Source organism: Rhinopithecus bieti, unplaced genomic scaffold (genome assembly GCF_001698545.2).
Source record: "Rhinopithecus bieti isolate Rb0 unplaced genomic scaffold, ASM169854v2 scaffold_6907, whole genome shotgun sequence".
In the NCBI taxonomy this organism is placed as follows: Eukaryota; Metazoa; Chordata; class Mammalia; order Primates; family Cercopithecidae; genus Rhinopithecus; species Rhinopithecus bieti.
Window position 1 is genome coordinate 3,362,985 of NW_016805647.1, and position 18,707 is coordinate 3,381,691.

The 18,707-nt window shown below is 46.1% G+C and overlaps 1 protein-coding gene across 5 annotated transcripts in view; it reads right to left on the reverse strand.

Moving 5' to 3' along the window:
• The window catches only part of CTPS1 (CTP synthase 1), a 34,107-nt gene extending 23,709 nt beyond the window's left edge, over nucleotides 1–10,398 (reverse strand). For 2 of the 5 annotated variants that reach the window (XR_001885822.1, XM_017873258.1), the window contains exons 1-5: nucleotides 7,255–7,390; nucleotides 5,792–5,970; nucleotides 3,949–4,119; nucleotides 1,455–1,555; nucleotides 216–332 (exon numbers count right to left, since the gene is read on the reverse strand). Coding sequence is in view for 4 of the 5 variants with exons in the window: in XM_017873258.1 (XP_017728747.1) it covers nucleotides 216–332; nucleotides 1,455–1,555; nucleotides 3,949–4,119; nucleotides 5,792–5,970; nucleotides 7,255–7,262 (576 nt within the window). In the remaining variant the exon portion in view is untranslated. The other 3 variants (XM_017873259.1, XM_017873260.1, XM_017873261.1) reach the window with 3 other exon arrangements.
• Nucleotides 10,399–18,707: the final 8,309 nt, after the last annotated feature.

Here is an 18,707-nt window from a genome sequence, read left to right on the forward strand (position 1 = left end):
TCTGCAAATGCAACTGCCCTGATTTTTCAAATGTTTTCTATTTGATCTTTTCAAAAAAGTATGACTGTAACAAATTTAAACTTACAAAGTTCTTTATTCTCTGCTTCCTGCACCTCAAGGGAAAACTACTACACAATAAGTGAAAACCATTCCAGTTTACCTTTCCTCCCTCCTCTCCATCTCTCCCAGAGTAAAACTTTCAATGTCTTACTTACCTGGGGAACTAGACTGACGTGGATGTTACAAAAGTTCTCTCTTTTGACCTTGAACTGGAACTGACGGAAGGCCTCAATAAAGGGCATACTTTCTATGTCCCCCACGGTTCCACCAAGCTAGAAGAACAAAGTTATTTCAGAGGTTAGGCACTAAACTCTTCTCTGGCAGTTTAGTTTTCTAACAACTGTCTGTCTTCCTGATTCAGTGATGAGTAATTATATAACATGGACTCTCTAATCCTGTATAATGTTAGTTAACAGGAATTAGACATCTCTTTGTACTAAAAGGTTACTCTTTTGGACAGGCTCATCGTTCCCAAAGGTTATTGTGGAACTTTCCACATCATTTCAAGAAAAAGGTCAGGTGAGAGAGGTGTCAGGAATGTTATCTGTATCACAGTGACAAAGCAAAAACAAAAAACAAAAAACCTAAATCTTATCTCCTTAGTTAACTATAAATAATTTTTATACTGAAAAGCATCAGTTGGCTGGGCACAGTGGCTCACATCTGTAATCCTAGCACTTTGGGAGGCCAAGGCAGGCAGATGGCTTGAGCTCACAAGCCATGGGCAAAATGGTGAAACCCTGCCTCTCCCAAAAAAGTACAAAAACTAGCCGGGCATGGTGGTGCACACTGTAGTTCCAGCAACTTGGGAGGCTAAGGTAGGAGAACTACGTGAGCCCAGGAGATCAAGGTTGCAGTGAGCCATGACTGCTCCACTGGACTCCAGCCTGGGTGACAGAGTGAGACCCTGTCTCAAAAAAAAAAAAAGAATTAGTTATAAACAAACTGCTGGAACTTCTGAGTCTCCCGTTATCTGAGGAACACTGAGATCCAACAGCTAGGATCAGCACAGCAGGAGTACAGATACTGAAACCAAATGAAGCTCATTCAAAGATGAATGCTCTTGCCAGAAGAAAGCGAAAGATCTGCTGACTTGCTCAAGAGACAGATGAAAATGTGTCACACTACTCAAGGGAATAGTCAGTACTAAGTGAATCTATAAATGCTAGAAAAAAAAAAAAAACAAAACAGGACCACTGTTTGGGCAAAGTACAGTTTTCCCTTGCGTGGCCATTCCACACGACTGTTACTATGCCCTTACCTGCCACATTGCAACATACTGCACCAACACAGATAAGAAGGCCAAGGGCTCCACTGGGAACTGTCTTATCAGTTGTTGATGGCTGACTAAGGAGATGAGTACACTTGTTCACATGTGCAAGAATCATACAAACCTCAATAACACACACTTGAGGTTCCAGGCCATCTTCATCTACAGGTATTAACGCCTGTCTCATCACCCACTCCTGGATTGCATCTGTGATATGAGGGACAACTGGGAAAGAGAAAACAAACAGGGAACTTACGCTTGTCCATCTACATTGATTGAGACAAATGCACTGACTGTGAAAACAAACTGCGGCACTCTCTGCCTGGAGACAGTAGCAATAGGGTCATAAAAATACTTTTGAGGCCCCCTTTAACTGGCCTCAACAAATCTCTGAGCTCACACTTCCTGCAGCCAGATGTCCAAGTTGTTGCTGGAAGCCCTGCAACAGAGCAAGGCTGAGAGTAGTGTCCTGAGCCACACGGGCGCACATGCCCCTGTGCAGAGTCACACACCAGTATGGCCAACCCTATTGCTCACAGGTGAAGGTGGGCACACTACACTTCAGTGCATTTCCAGGAACAAGAGACTTCTGGGACCCTGTTCCGTATGTTTCCAGTTTACCAAAGGGTAGACAATCCACTGCAGTGAGCCAGCATAGCACAGCAGAGTTGTTAGGAGCACAGCACCCGGGGTCAGAATGTCTGGATTCAAACCTCAGTCCCATGACTCGTTAGTTGTGGATCTTTGGGTCAATTATAGAACTATTTTAAGCTTGTTTTAACCATTTTAAGCTTAACAGCATGTTAAGTTGTGGAAATTTTGTGAGACAACAGCTGTAAAATGCACGGTACAGCAACTTGCCATGTCAGTGCTCAAAGAATGCCAGCAATTGCTCAACACTTCAAAAATCATAGTTCTGGGCACAGACTGCAAGTTCCTAAAAGGTAAAGATTACTATTTAACTCCAGATCACTCCAGTTACAGCAATGCCTCATGCACAAGGATATTCATTTGCCTCATGCAGGAGCATATTCATTATCTACTCCACACATGGTGTCAAAGTGATCTTTTAAAATTCAAGTCAGAATTCATCACTCCCACGCTTCAACTTTTCTGTGGCTTCCCACTTCTCTGAGTACACTCCAAGCTTCTTGTTGCGGCCGAGACTGGGTAGAACCTGGCTGTGGCTACCACCCCCGCTCTCTGACCATCCCCCTCGGTCACTCTGCCTCAGCCATGCCGGCCTCCCCTCCATTCCTGGACCAACCAAGCCTTCGTAGCCCTGCGCCTCCACACTTCTCATTCCACTCTCCCTGTGACTGACTGGCCTCTCAGCTCACATAGCCTCTCTTGGGAGGCTCCCCAACCACCTGCCCAAAGTGGCTTTCCCCAGTCATTCTTTCTGTCCTCACCCCACTTGGTTTCTTCACAGCTTCTGACAGACGTCTCGTTGTGTCGTATGTTTGTTGTTTGCCTCCCCCACAGGTAACCTCCGTGTGGGCAATGACCTCTCTGGTCTTGCTCATCACATGCATTACCAGCACCAGTGAAGGTCTGACTGCAGTGAGCATTCAATGCAAATTTGATGGATGATGAATAAATAAACAGCAAACTGTATAATCAAAACCATTCTAATTCCTGATTCCTTTCTATGTGTCAGGAAGTCAGGGAAACACTTCATTGACTTTGACTTCCTTTAATCCTCCTAACAACCCAGAGAGGTAGGTGTTGTTATTGTCTCCATTTTACAGAAAAGGAATCCACATTTCGAAGAGGTTAATTTGCCCATGTTCACAAAGCTAGTGAGAGGGGAAGCTAAGATCCAAATATGACCCAATTAGCCCAGAAACTCGCCAGGGCAGCCCCAGACCAGAGCCAGCTGTCAGTGTGTAGGCCAGTAAAGTCTAAAGCCAAAAGCAGATTTGCTCTCATAACTCAGATTAAAGCCACTTTTCAGCAACCCCTCCAAATTTGGGCCACTGCCATTATACTAGATCAATAGCTTTCCATCCCCACCTTTTTAAAGCAGCAAAACATTTTCCTTAAACGAATGCTTGTACAAAACCCTGAATGCTTGCACAAAACCCCGAAACAGCAAATAGATGTAAGCAAAGCTGTGCCAGTGAAAGCTTGGGAGGACCCAGAAACCCACTTCTCAGGCTTCTCCTAGGCCATATGGCATTGATGAACAGCCTGGAAACCAGTATACACAATGGATGCTCATTTCCTTCTCACTTCTATACATAGTAAGTCCCAGATGCACACATACATGCCATCTGGCTTAATGCCCTAATCGAGTTGCCTTTACCATTTTCACACTCATTACTGTGTAAAAACAACAGTTCTCTGGACTCTTATCATGCTGCCTTGGCAGGACTGACAAGCTTCAATGAAGAAGTGGTTCTTCAAATTATTTTTTTTAGCAAACAACAATATAATTCTGATTTTTCAACTAAAGGCATATTTCAGTAACAATACCTTGAGAGTTTCATGCTGAAATCACATACAATGTAAACTTTTGTACTCAAAAGGGAATTATACATCTGTGTAGAGGTGGGAGGGAGGAAGAAATTAAACTGGTTAAGACTTTTAAGCTTTAAAGGTAAATCCAGTATTACCTTGGACAGTTTTCCCCAAGTAATCTCCTTTCCGTTCCTTGTTAATGACATACTGGTATATCTTTCCAGTGGTCAGATTATTGTCCTTGGTAAGGCGGATGTCAAGGAAACGCTCATAGTTACCCAGGTCAAGGTCTACTTCCCCCCCATCATCCAGCACAAAAACCTCACCTGCAGTGAACAGAGAAACCATTTAGGTTAAGTGAAAAATACCTATACCCTGGCACAACTGCAATTCTGAAATAAAACACTCATAACAACGTGTGCAATTACATGATAGGAAGCACAGAAATTCACTTCTGGAAAACTAAATATGACACACAAAAAGAAAAATTACCAGATATTCTCTAAAAGGTAACTTCATACTTCTAGTCTGTCAACAAACTCATTCTTATTTTTTATTTTATTTTTATTTATTTATTTTTTTGAGACGGAGTCTCGCTCTGTCGCCCAGGCTGGAGTGCAGTGGCCGGATCTCAGCTCACTGCAAGCTCCGCCTCCCAGGTCTATGCCATTCTCCTGCCTCAGCCTCCCGAGTAGCTGGGACTACAGGCGCCCGCCACCTCGCCCGGCTAGTTTTTTGTATTTTTTAGTAGAGACGGGGTTTCACCGTGTTAGCCAGGATGGTCTCGATCTTCTGACCTCGTGATCCGCCCGTCTCGGCCTCCCAAAGTGCTGGGATTACAGGCTTGAGCCACCGCGCCCGGCCAACAAACTCACTCTTAAGGAAAGTTATAAAACGGCAAGGGATGGGAGGGAATGACGGGCTGTGCGTATACAGGACCTCACGGTAGTATACAGCATCTGCTGCCTAGGGAAAAAAGAGCCTTCAGAAAAGTCTCCTAATTAAGCATAATATGGTTTAAAGTGTGATAAAAATATTTGATTCAAAGCCTGGATATATGCATATTAAGTTTGTGCTGATTACAAAAATCAGCTTTTGAGCTCTGCTTTTGTTCTAAACAAATTTGTGAAACTGCACACATTTCCCCCATTCCTTTGTTGCACATTCATTCCGTGAAACTTCACTCTAGAAATTTTGCCCAGAATGATTCATTCGTACCACCACAATAGAAGACAAGCTCAAACACAGGAAAGGAAAAAAATGTCTCATTTTTTCCCTCAGAGAGATAACTCATCCTCTGCTCAAGAATTCTGTATTAAATATCACTCAAGTGTATGGATCTTTTCCTGCTGCTATTTGTTACATGAGGATTTCTGCACTAGTGACACTTAATGCTTGTAGATTTTCAACTCAACGCTACAGAGTAGAAGTATGAATGCAGAATTTTAAAACAAGAGGTATGTTTTAACATCTCTCCGTTTTAAGCAATTAATCTTTGAAGTAACAGCCACAGTCACATGTCACACAGTTGATAGGTCCTCAATAATAACAAAGAAGTAAAATGCAGTCGGGCATGGTGGCTCACACGTGTAACACCCAGCACTTTGGGATTATAGTGGGAGGACCCAAGACCAGCCTGGGCAACATAGTGGAACCCTACCTCTACAAAACATTTAGAAATTAGCCAGGCCTGGTGATTTACACCTGTAGTTCCAGCTACTCAGGAGGCTGAGGTGAGAGGATCGCTTGAGCTAAGGAGGTGGAAGCTACAGCGAGCCATGATCACACCACAACACTCCAGCCTGAGGGACACAGTGGGATCCTGCCTCAAAAAAAAAAAAAAGAATTCTTCCTGTCTAGGTGAAAAAAGTATCATTCTGCTATATTAAGGGACCTGTTAGAAGGCAGAAAATAAAAGTTATGCAAACTGCACATAATTCCCAAGTGCTGACATGTTCTTCCACATGCGACTACTATGAAGAAATCCACTGTGCTTACCATGCTCATAAGGAGAGAATGTCCCTGCATCAATGTTAATGTAGGGGTCAATTTTGATTGAAGTTACATGTAAACCACATGACTTGAGTATTGTGCCCACACTGCTGGCAATGATTCCTTTTCCAATTCCTGATATAACACCACCAGTAACCAGAATATACTTCATTTTACTCTTTGACCTGGAAAAGAGAAAAATTACAGATGAAATAAATATATCTCAACAAACCAAACTCATCTGGGTTCAAATACTGGCTCTGCCAATTATTAGCTATGAACCCTCTTGAAGCCTTAGTTGCTCTGTCACAGGACTTCAAAAGGTTGTCTTCAGGTTTAAATTGGATCATAACAAACATTTCTTGGATCACTGAATGGCTTTAGTCAAATATGTGTAGAAAAACAACTGCTACTCTAATAACATAGTTTTTTGTTTAAAGCTTTGACAATTAATAACCTTCAGAGTCAACCTAATAAAACCAGCTCTAAGCTGGTTGATATAACACTACAACCCAAATGTTTGCTGACATCCCTGCCAGACACTGAGATACCAGGCAGGTGCCTCATTGTTTTCCCTACATGGGAAAAAAATTCAAACTTGGATAAGCACTCCAGTTCTCCAGGAAATAAATAATGTCTTTGGCTAAACTACAATGTATCATCAAGAAAACAGAGCTCCTCTAGGTTATAAAAGATAGACTAAAAGAAAAGAACATCAACACTGAAAAGTGGTTGCAGCTAAACCAAAATTCCTATAATTAAAAGAAGTTCCCTGGCTGGGCACAGTGGCTCATGCCTGTAATCCCAGCACTTTGGGAGGCAGAGGCAGGAGGATCACTTGAGGTCAGGAGTTTGAGACCAGCCTGGCCAATATGGGGAAACCCCATCTCTACCAAAAATACAAAAATTAGCCGGCTGTGAAGGCGCATGCCTGTAGTCCCAGCTACTCAGGAGGCTGAGGCAGGAGAATCGCTTGAACCCAGGAGGCAGAGGTTGCAGTGAGCTGGAATCACGCCACTGCACTCCAGCGTGCACGACAGAATAAGACTACCTCAAAAAAAAAAAGTAGTTCTCTTCTATAATTTAACAACAACTTGATCCTTGTCAGAAATCTCTCCCAGGCATGCAATGAAGAGAGACTGCAAATACTGGGGGAGAGGGACATCAGATAAGAAACCAGTCTGAAGCACATGATGGGCAGAGGACTCAAAGAGAGGGGAGATGAGATTAAATCCAAAGAGTGTGCCACAGTGGCAGGGAAAGGAGAGATAAAAGAAGATATAAGGGCAGCAGAGTCAAGATGCAGGTGAAAACAGCATTGACAAGAGGTGAAGAGACCGTGACAGGCTCACCACGGAGGATTTATCACTGGTCCCCAGCTTCAGAGGTCCAGAATCGTCCATTTGGTCAGCAAACCCAAACGTGACCAAAATGAAAAACACAATTGGAAAGTAGCAGAAAATGCTTACTTTGGCATGGTCAGGACATTTTCCTCCTCAGGAACGTTCCATGTGAAGCAAAATTATGATAAAAATAAACTAAGGAACAAGAAAACTAGGGAGTTGTGCTTGAAGCATTCCCCCGCCCCACCCCCTCCCCAGAGCAGGAAAGCACACACTTGGCAGGGAAGGAAGAATGCTCAGAAGTCTTCCCCGCTCCAAAGGCTCTTTCCATCCTCTGCTGCATTTCCAAAAGCATGCTCCCTCGTTTCAACAAAATGCATATGGGATTCTCAAAAAGGGGTTTATGGATATAAATCAGAGAAATGCTGATTAAACCAAGTCATTTAACGCAAGAATCCTGGGAGTGTTTAGTAAGTAAACTCGCACTGTCATCACTGCTATACAGTATGCGGTGTCTCCAAGCTTATCTGACCTAAGTCTCTCACTTTACAGTTCCTTATTGACACATGAAAATCAGATTTAGGTACATTTTACATATGTTCTAACCAGACATATCTCTTACTGAGACTATACCCTGGTCTCCCTAAGTTTTGGATGATCCCAGAAATTCTCTGCCACTCTGAGTTACTTCTACAAAAGATTCATCTTATCCAATTACATTTGATTTGTCCCAATTTTACTCTAAGAGGCTAACATCTCTCTTTACATTCTTTAGATTCTCTCTTTAGATTCTTGCAGTCTCAGTGCCTGGCAATAAATATGCCAATGTACACAAAGACCAGGCGGGAGGCTCATTCATTCATCCTTATGGGCTACTGACTTACGTGACAGCTACTGTGCTTGGGGACTATAAACATTAATCAGATTTGGGCCCATATCTCAACTTTCTGGCAGTCCAGTTGGAGAGATGAAACATAAACAAATAAATGAGTAATTCAGTGATGATGGAAGCAGACAGAAAACATGTTTAGACTATAAAGGGGGACGAAGAGAGCAGAAGCTTTCAGTACCATGGCCATCAGAGGAAGGTAAGAGAAGTCCTGGGGGTAGTGGGCAGATCCAGGCGGCTCCTGTTTTGTAGATATGACTTGCAATGGGCCTTGAAGGACTGACTGCAAGACTCAGAGTACACGAAAGGGAACAGGGTGAACAGGCTGGTGCGGGGCAGCCACAGAGAACATAGGTAAGGCCAAGAGGCGGAAGGCGGGGAGGGAGGGATATATAGTGGAAGACAAACTGGAAAGGTAGGCAAGGGCCAGATCATGTACAAACTGGCATACCCAATCTGAACTTAATTCTGAAGGTGACGGAAGGTGCAAGAAGGTTTTCCGGCACAGAAGTAACGTAAATCAAGACACATCAGAAAATTCAACAAAGATTGAGGGGGGAAAAATGCTTTTCTTTCAAAAGTGACAGCCCCCATCACTCGTGTGCAGACCTCAGTCATGTCACTTGAGCTGCCTGCAACGCGGGTTCTCACCTCGGGAAATGGGGGTGAGAATCTCCACGCCGCCCGCGTCACAGTGCCGCTGAGGATTCGAAACTGCAACGAGTGTGGACAGAAGGGCGCTACGCAAACGTGGTGAGCTCTATACACCGCCAGCGCCCCGACTCCCGGCAGTCGGGAAGGGAGGAAGCCGTGGGGCCCAAAGGCCAGCCGCGGGGCTCAGGGCCGGAGAGCTTGCAGGCCCCCTCGTCCTACCACGCGGAGCCGCCCCGCCTAGCCCCAGGCGGCTGAGCCCGAGGCCCGAGGCCCGCACCGCCTGAATGGATGCGCGGCTGCCGGGCTGCCTCGCAGACGATGAGCAAGGACTGGGTGGGGGGGGCGCTCCACGCCCCTACGGCCTAATTCGTCCGACGAGCCCGGCAGAGCTGATTCGGCGCGGCCCAGCGCGGCGGCTCAGGCACCACAACCTCTGAAGCCGCCCCGCGCCCCGCTCGGCCCCGCTCCCCAGCACCGCCCAGCCACGAGGCCCGCGCGCGGGAGCCAGCAGCTCGCCGGCCGGGGCGCCCGCCCCACTCCCGTTAGGCACACAGCCCATTGGGCAGGACGCCGAGTCACCTCGCCCCTGATTGGTAGAAGCGACGTCCGTCACCCCGGCGGCGGGGCTACTCGGCGCCGGGCTCAGCTCGCGCCGCTGACTCCTGCGCGGGAGAACAGTTTCCCCCCGGGATCCCTGGAGTCAGCCTACCTGCGGCCGGCTTCAGATCCTCCCGTCAGCGACAGAGTTGGGCCGGCGACGCGCGCGGAGCCCCGAACAGCCAGTGAACAACCCCGACCGCATGCGCCCGGCAGTCTTTCACGGAGGCGGGCTATAGGCTGTGCGCACGCAGAAGGTGGAGGGCGGGGCGGGCCTGGAGGGCGCGGGCGGGGGCGGGGCCCGGCGTGCGCAGGCGCGGGGCCCCGGACCGCCTGGCTGCCTCGGCTGAACTGAGTCGCCGGCGGTTCGAGGCCGGGGGGTTGGCGGCGTGTCTGCCCCTCTGCTTCCGTCCCAGCCTGTAGCCCAGGCTTCCTCTCTTGAAGGGGAGGAAGCTGTCTGGGGACTCACACCTGGCCTATTAGTCGCCTGGCCTCGCGTCCTCCCACAGCGTTCTCCTGGAGTTCTGGGCGTCGCCTTCCATCCAATGGTCTTTCACTGTGGGCTCCTGGCGGTGACGCGCCAGCGCATCTCTGCCTCCGGGCGAGGGACGGCGGCAGCGCCACCCCTGGCCTCCAAGACGGAAGTGCGGAGGGCCGCGCGGCGCTGGCTCCTCGTCGGCCTCCCTCTTCCCCACACCTGCCCGGAAGGCGGCTGCTTTGGATGGACTAGGATCCCGAAAACTACGGTGTCATCTTGCTATCGCTCCCTAAGCACCGACTGTGCCACGCACTGTGCTGGGCACCGAGGGACCCTCTCTTCGGACTAACGATGTAGGGAGGCACACTGAGCAGCTCATTACACTTCAAGGTTGTCATGGGTGCTTGCTGCAGAGATGGCTGGTGCCGGGGCAGTGAGTGCCCAGCTCGGCACGGACCAAGTCCGGTGGGGGTTGGGAATTCAGGCGGGAAGCCCCCTCCTGAAAAAGTGACTTTGAAGCAGAGACCTAAGTAGACTGGCAAAGATGAGAAAGGGAGAGGCGGGGATAAGAAAGTGAGGTATGCTTGAGCCCAAAAGTTCGAGACCAGCTTGAGTAACATAGCGAGACCCCGTTTCGTATAAAAATAATAGGCCGGGCGCGGTGGCTCACACCTGTAATCCCAGCATTTTGAGAGGCCTAGGCGGATGGATCACAAGGTCAGGAGTTCAAGACCAGCCTCACCAATATGGTGAAACCCTGTCTCTACTAAAAATACAAAAATTAGCTGGGCGTGGTGGCGGGCACCTGTAGTCCCAGCAACTCAGGAGGCTGAGGCAGGAGAATAGCTTGAACCTGGGAGGCGAAGGTTGCAGTGAGCTGAGATGGCACCACTGCATTCCAGCTTGGGCGACACAGCGAGACTCTGTCTCAAAAAAATGAAAATAAAAATAAACAGTAATAATAATTTTTTTAAAAAGTGAGGCAGAAGGAAAAGCCTGTATGCAAGACCAAAGAGGCTGGCACAGCCGAATTGGAAGGCAAGTCTAGCCAAGTCCGCAAGGGCCAAAAGAAGCGAGATTAACATGAGATCAGGTTGAAGAGTTGGGTAGGACCATACTGTGAAGAGCATTATAGAACAAGCAAAGACTTTTCTTTCTCCTAGGGATAGTGGAAAGCCATAGAAACTTTTGAGAGGGTTTTGACCTTCCTTTGAATAGTGAATTTATGTACATTGTTATAATTTTTTCCCAAACACTACACAAGGGTATCCATGAAAAGTAAATCTCTTATTTCTGTACCCCAGTGTTCCTGTTTTGTTCCCTAGAAGCAGTTTGCCACAAGTTCTTAACTATCTTTATTGAAGGAATTAAAAAAAAAAAAAAAAAGATGTGATGGGATCAGATTTGTGTTTCAGGAAAATCATTGAAACAGATGGATTCCCAGAAACCAGGTCAGGAGGCTCCTGTAGTGGCCTCTTTTAGAGGCTTCTGGCTCCTTCCAGATCTGGATCACCAGTGCTTTAATCCTAACAACCTGCCCATGCTGCATTCAGCTCCAAATCTAAAAAATGTTTGGAATGCCAGGCATAGTGACTCTCACTTGTGATCCTGACACTTTGGGACGCTGAGGCAGTGCAGGAGGATCTCTTGAGTCCAGGAATTCAAGACCAGCCCGGGCAATATAGTGAGACCCCATCTCTACAAAAAATACAAAAATTAGCTGAGCATGGTCGAATGCATCTGTAGTCCTGGCTACTCCAGAGCCTGAGGCGGGAGGATTGCTTGAGCCCAGGAATTCAAGGCCAGAGGGAGCTAGGATCCCACCACTGCATTCCGGCCAGGGCAACAGAGTGAGACTCTATCTCAGGAAAAAAAAAAAAAAAAAAAAGTTCGAGATGTCTTTGAAGGTACTCTACAGTCACACCTTCTTTCAAGAAGCGTTCGATGTTTATCAAAGTGTCTGGAAAATAATAGATGCTGAGAACGTACTTGCTGAGGTAATAAAGATGCTAAGGGAGATGGAAAAATGAGCCATTCACCCAACCACTCCTCTGAATGACCACTTGACATTGCCTTCTTCCTCAAAGCTCTTCCATCTCCCCTGCCCACCATATTCTCCTCAGCTGGTGGTCTTGCTTCCCATTTCACAGGAAAATAGAAGCCGTCGAGATTTTTCATATCCACCAACCACTTTCATCTGTGCACACCAGCTCTGCGTTGTCTCCTGTTACTGTGGACAAACTGCCCACACTCCCAGAGGTCAACCTCCTCTTTTGCTCCAAGTGCCGTATCCATTTGTCAACTCAAAGAATGTCTAGTATGCAAGTGCTGTATCCTTTCATCAACTCAAGAATGTCTAGTAGAATGTCCCTTCCTGCGTCATCAGTCTTTCCCTCTCTAGTAGATCTTTTCCACTAGTGTGATGCAAACATGTTGCAATTTGTTCCATCTGAAAACCCCTCTCCTGACTCTGTGCCATTCTCCAGCTTCCCCTCCATTTCTCTGTTTCACTTTTCAGCACAACTCCTAAAAGCTGTTGTTTGTACTTGCTGTCTCCAATTTCTTTCCTCTCTTGAACTCATTCCAATCAGGATATTTTGCTCATATAATTTCATTGAAACTGATCTCGTCAAAAATTAACCTCCATGTTCTCAAACCTCTTTGTACATCAGCTTTGACTCCAATCTCTAATGTCCACAGGTCCCAAATAAAGACAACGGTGGGCTGGGCACAGTGGCTCATGCCTGTAATCCCAGCACTTTGGGAGCCCAAGGTGGGCGGATCACAAGGTTAGGAGTTCGAGACCAGTCTTGCCAATATGGTGAAACCCCGTCTACTAAAAATACAAAACTTAGCCAGGTATGGTGGCAGGCGCCTATAGTCCCAGCTACTCAGGAGGCTGAGGCAGGAGAATCACTTGAACCCGGGAGTCAGAGGTTGCCGTGAGCCAAGATCGCACCACTGCACTTCAGCCTGGGCGACTAGAGGAGACTCCGTCTCAAAAAAAAAGAAAAAAAAAGACAACAGTGTGACTGTATGTGCATGGCATGAATGCGTGCGTGCGTGTGTGTGTGTGCACGCGCACATGCACATGTGTATGTATTTACATATTTGGGCTGCTTCTCTCCCCCACCACAGGCCCAGTCTCCTTGTGGGCTCCTGGGTGCAGCTATATAGCCCCAGAGCTGCCCCCAAACTGACCACTTCCCTAACAGCATTTGTCACAGCTGATCATTTCCTCCTTAAAACACGCGTGTCCTTTACTTGGCTTCTAGGAAACCACTTGCTGTTCATTTTTTCCTATTTCACAGGTTTCTCTTTCTAGGTCTCCCTACCTAGATCCTCTTCCTTTTCTTCTTCCTGAGCTATAAACATTGCCCCAAGTCTCAGTTCTAGGATCCCTCCTTTCTTTTTTTTTTTTTTTTTGAGACGGAGTCTTGCTCTGTCGCCCGAGCTGGAGTGCAGTGGCCAGATCTCAGCTCATTGCAAGCTCCGCCTCCCGGATTCATGCCATTCTCCTGCCTCAGCCTCCCGAGTAGCTGGGACTATAGGGCCCGCATCCCTCCTTTCTACAGTCATTATCTAGTCATTAAAACCGTCTGTCCTGGACGCAGTGGCTTATGTCTGTAATCTCGGCACTTTGGGAGGCTGAGGCAGGCGGATCACAATATCAGGAGTTCGAGACCAGCCTGGCCAACATGGCGAAACCCCGTCTACTAAAAATACAAAAATTAACCAGGCATGGTGGCGCAGGTCTGTAATCCCAGCTACTTGGGAGGCTGAGGCAGGAGAACCACTTGAACCCTGGAGGCGGAGGTTGCAGTGAGCCGAGATTACGCCATTGCACTCCAGTCTGGGCAACAGAACAAGACTCCATCTAAAAAGAAAAAAAAACCCATCCTTATTCTGACTACTCCCAAATTTATGTTCCCAGGCTGGACGTGTCCTGAACCCCAAGTTCTCTTCCAAACCCAGGTCCTGAGGTGGGCCAGATGCCTTGCCTACATGTGGGCCAACTCTGTGATCCCATTGGTGCTCTAGAGCTCCCGGCGGGATCAGGCTGAGGCAAACTTCCTGAAAAGAACCAGTCTGTATTTTAGGCTTTGTGGACCATATGGTCTCTTGCAGTCACTCAACTCTGCCTTCATAGTGCAAAAGTAGCCATAGATAATATATCGATTAAATGAATGTGACTTATTTCAATAGAACTATAACTGTGTTCCCATAATACTTTTTTTTTACAGAAATAGAGCTTGGGTCTGAAGGCCAAAATGTGCCAACTCCTCAGCTAAACACGTATCTTTTTCTCACTTCTTCCCCACCCCATTCTCCCCTCGCTCCCTCACAGACTTCACCTGAGGGTATTCCTCAGTCACTCGCTGACTCAAGAACCCACCTCCGACTTTCTTCCTAGGGAACCCAGGCTAAGACAGGGCGCCTCCCACACGTCCTGTGGCACACCCAGTGCTTCCTCTGAGGCATTTATCACACCTGCTGAGATTGCCTGTTCACTTATCTGTCTCCTCCATACCAGATTGGAATCTCTTTGAGGTTACTTAGCCTTTCTGTGTGTCACTTTCCTTATCAGGTACAGTCTTGCTGAACTTTTAGTAGCCAGCATCTAGCATCCATAACTCCCACTACTACCCTATAATGCAAATGCTGTCATTATTACTATATTACAGACGATGGAGCCGAGACTCAACACATGTAAACACCCTCCTGAGAGTACACGTGAACGCTCGCTTCAGATTGTCTTTCTGTTTCTACCCCTCATTCTGCCCACCATCAAGTCTTGTTTATTGTTTCTTCTCCAGGACTTCCTTCAGTGACTTTCTACTTTTATATGAATACGCTGTCACTATAGTCTGGCATTCGAATGGATTATCTGGGTGAGAAATGGGGCAGAAGGCAGCCTACAGCTAGTGAACTAGTGACAGATTTGTTGTTTGTTTTTTTTTCCCAGATTGGGACTATTTATGTTTTCTTTAGTTTCTAATAGATATTTAAATGGCACAAGATTCGAGTGGTGAAAAGGAATACATAGTAAAAGCCCTCCTTCCATACCTGTTCCCCAGCCACCCAAGTTTCCTCCCAGAAGCAATCACTATTAGCAGTTTCTGGTTTATCCTTCAAGCACACACTGCATGTGTAGATATGCTTTTTGGCTGTATGTTATTTTAGTATAACTGTATGATGTTGGATTTTCATGACTTGAACTGGCTGTAATTATGTTATTTAGTGAATTTGTTGGTTTATGCCCTCACTTTGTTCAAGAAAGGATTTAAAGCCACTTGTGTGTGTGTCTCCAAAATGTGAGCAAAAAATGAGGCAAAGGAAAGGAAGAATCGGAATTTTCTATCTAAATGACACTCCATTACCTTCAGGATAAAGTTAAAACCACACTATGATGTATGAGGCCATGCACAAATTGGCCTCAGTTTACCTCTTTAGCCACATCACCCACCCCATGCTCCAGCCACAATGATTCTTTCAGTTCTCTGAATATGCCATGTTTTATTTTCCACATATGGATCATTGCATAGACCTCTGCTGGCTCTCACCTATCCCTCTGCTTCCTGCCTTTTTCTTGCTAACATCACATCACATCTCAACTTGTTCGTCACTTCCCCAAAGTAATTTTTTTGGGCAGCCTCTCTCCCTCATTTGGGGTTAGCACTTCTCTCCCATTCTTTTATTGCTGCTGGGACTTTGCAGAGCATAGCACTTACCGAATTATATTTTAAGGGAGGTGGAGGGGAAGGCGGTGGTTAATGTGTACAAAAAATATATAGTTAGAAAGAATAAGACTTAGTAGATTGGGCACAATAGCTCGCGCCTGTAGTCCCAGCACTTTGGGAGGCCGAGGTGGTTGGATCGATGTTCAAGACCAGCCCAGACAACATGGCAAAACCCCATCTCTACAAAAAGTACAAAAAAATTAGCCGAGCCTGGTGGTGCATGCCTGTAGTCCCAACTACTGGGGAGGCTGAGGTGGGAGGATCGCTTGAGCCTCAGAGGCAGAGGTTGCAGTGAGCCAAGATTATGTCACGGCACTCCAGCCTGGGTGACAGAGTAAGACCCTGTCTCAAAAAAAAAAAAAAGCAGAAAAAAAAAAGACTTTATATTTGATAGCACAACAGGGTGACTATAGTCAGTAATAATTTAGTTATACATTTTAAATAACTAGAAGTGTATAATTGGGCCAGGCGCAGTGGCTCACGCCTATAATCCCAGCACTTTGGGAGGCTGAGGCGGGCGGATCACAAGGTCAGGAGATCGAGACCATCCTGGCTAACACGGTGAAACCCTGTCTCCACTAAAAATACAAAAAATTAGCCCAGCGTGGTGGCGGGTGCCTGTAGTCCCAGCTACTCGGGAGGCTGAGGCAGGAGAATGGTATGAACCACTTTGTTCAAGAAAGGATTTAAAGTCACTTGTGTGTGTGTCTATAAAATGTGAGCAAAAAATGAGGCAAAGGAAAGGAAGAATAGGAATTTTCTATTTTAATGACACTCCATTACCTTCAGGATAAAATCAAAACCACACTATGATGTATGAGGCCATGCACAAATTGGGAGGCAGAGCTTGCAGTGAGCCGAGATTGCGCCACTGCACTCCCGCCTCGGGGCACCCAAGCAGACTCCGTTCCAAAAAAAAAAAAAAAAAAAACAGAGTATAATTGGATTGCTTGTAACACAAAGAATAAATCCTTGAGGGGATGGCTACCCCATTCTCCATGATGTAACTGTTACACATTGCATGCCTGTATCAAAGTGTCTCATGTACCCCATAAATATATACACCTACTATGTACCCACAATAAATTTTTAAAAGAACAAATTTTATTTTAATAATCCACTTCCTTGCCCAAATCTCCCACTTGTCCACAAGCTCTGTGAGGTCAGGGACCTGCTTATCTGATTTTCTGTGACATGCCTAGTGCCTAGCTGCTTAGTCATTTGTTCCACACATAAATGAGTCCAGAAATTCAATTAGATCACAAACCCTTTCTCGAGGAGAGTCACAGATTTGACTTAACGTCCTAGGAGCCAAAGTGAAGATGATCAGTGTGACCGTACAATTGCTCAGGAGGAATACCACTTCCTCAAGTAACCCTTCATTGACCCCAGGTCTCTTTCCCGACTCCAAGTCCTCACTAATTTTCCTAGCAGCATTTATCAAGATTGTAACAATTGACGGAGTAATCGGATAGTTGTTTCCTGTCTTCCCCACCAGTCTGTATTTCATTTACAAGTGTATCCCCAGCAGCTCTCATATGGCCTGCTTGTAGTAGATGCTCAGTAAATGTTTATTGAATTAATTAAAAGCACCATTATTTCTGCTACTGAGCTCAGAAATCAATTCCTCCTGTGAGTCTTCATGGAGAGGATATGTGATATACAACATAAGGATGAAAAGTCTCAATAGCATTTATACAGCGGACATACAGGCAAGGGTCACAGGCCTGTTCCTTAAAATGACTTCCTTTTTTTGTGGGTGGGGGAGACGTAGTTTCACTCTTGTTGCCAAGGCTGGAGTGCAATGGCGTGATCCCGGCTCATGGTAACCTTCACCTCCCAGGCAGAGTTCAAGCGATTCTCCTGCCTCAGCCTCCAGAGTAGCTGGGATTACAGGCACCCACCACCACGACCTTTTTTTTTTTTATTTTCAGTAGAGACATGGTTTCACCATGTTGGCCAGGCTAGTCTCAAACTCCTGACTTCAGGTGATCCACCAATCTTGGCCTACCAAAGCTGGGATTACAAGCGTGAGCCACCACGCCCAGCCTAAGATGATTTTCAATAAAGGCTGGTGAAGTGTCACAAAAACAAGTGTGATTTTGTTGTTCTCCAACCTGAGTGCTGGGGAGATTTGAGGGGCAGTGAATTAAATACTACACTCTGAGAGATACATGGAATGAAGCTATTCTGAACATCAGATTAAATTCAGAGGCTGTCAACAAGCAGATGAGCTTGGGGGTAAAATTCATCTTCTCCTCAGAACTAATTGATGTCCTTCATAGGGAACATGATGCAATGTCAGAATAATCTGACAGAGACATCTGTTTCATATAGGGCCTATAATAGTGTATATTACTATTATATATGAACCTACAGTATAATTATACATGAGTACCTCAATAGCACATTCAGGGGAAAATGTAGTAAAAGAGAAAGAAATGGTCGGGTGCAATGGCTCACGCCTGTAATCCCAACACTTTGAGAGACTGAGGCGGGCAGATCACCTGAGACCAGCCTGACCAACATGGAGAAACCCCGTCTCTACTAAAAATACAAAATTAGCCGGGCATGAGGGCACATGTCTGTAATCCCAGCTACTCGGGAAGCTGAGGCAGGAGAATAGCCTGAACCTGGGAGGCAGAGGTTGCCGTGAGCCGAGATTGTACCATTGCACTCCAGCCTAGGCAACAAGAGCAAAACTCCGTCTGAAAAAAAAAAAAAAAAAAAAACAAGAAAGAAAAGTCACTTTTAAAATATGCTGTCAAACATAAGAAAGAATTCTTAGTTGAAAAATAGACCATAGTTAATATCACCATACAACCCATATTTGGTGAGCTAGTTCTGATTTCTCGGAATGTAGTTAGTATTAATAAAATATGTGTACATATGTAACTGTGATTTTGTTATTGTACCCCTGTGAGACTTACTGAAAATGAATGGACCAGGCACATTTACAGTGCCTGTAATCCCAGCACTTTGAGAGACCTAAGTGGGAGGATTGCTTGAGCCCAGGAGTTTGAGACCAGCCTGGACAACAGAGTGAGACTTCATTTCTTCAAAACATTTTAAAAGATTAGCCAGGCCTGGTGGCAAGTGCCTATAGTCCCAGCCACTTGTGAGACTGAGGTGGGGAATCCCTTGAGCCCTGCAGTGAGCCATGATCACGCTACTGCACTCTGGCCTGGGTGACAGAGCAAGACAAAAAAAAAAGAAAGAA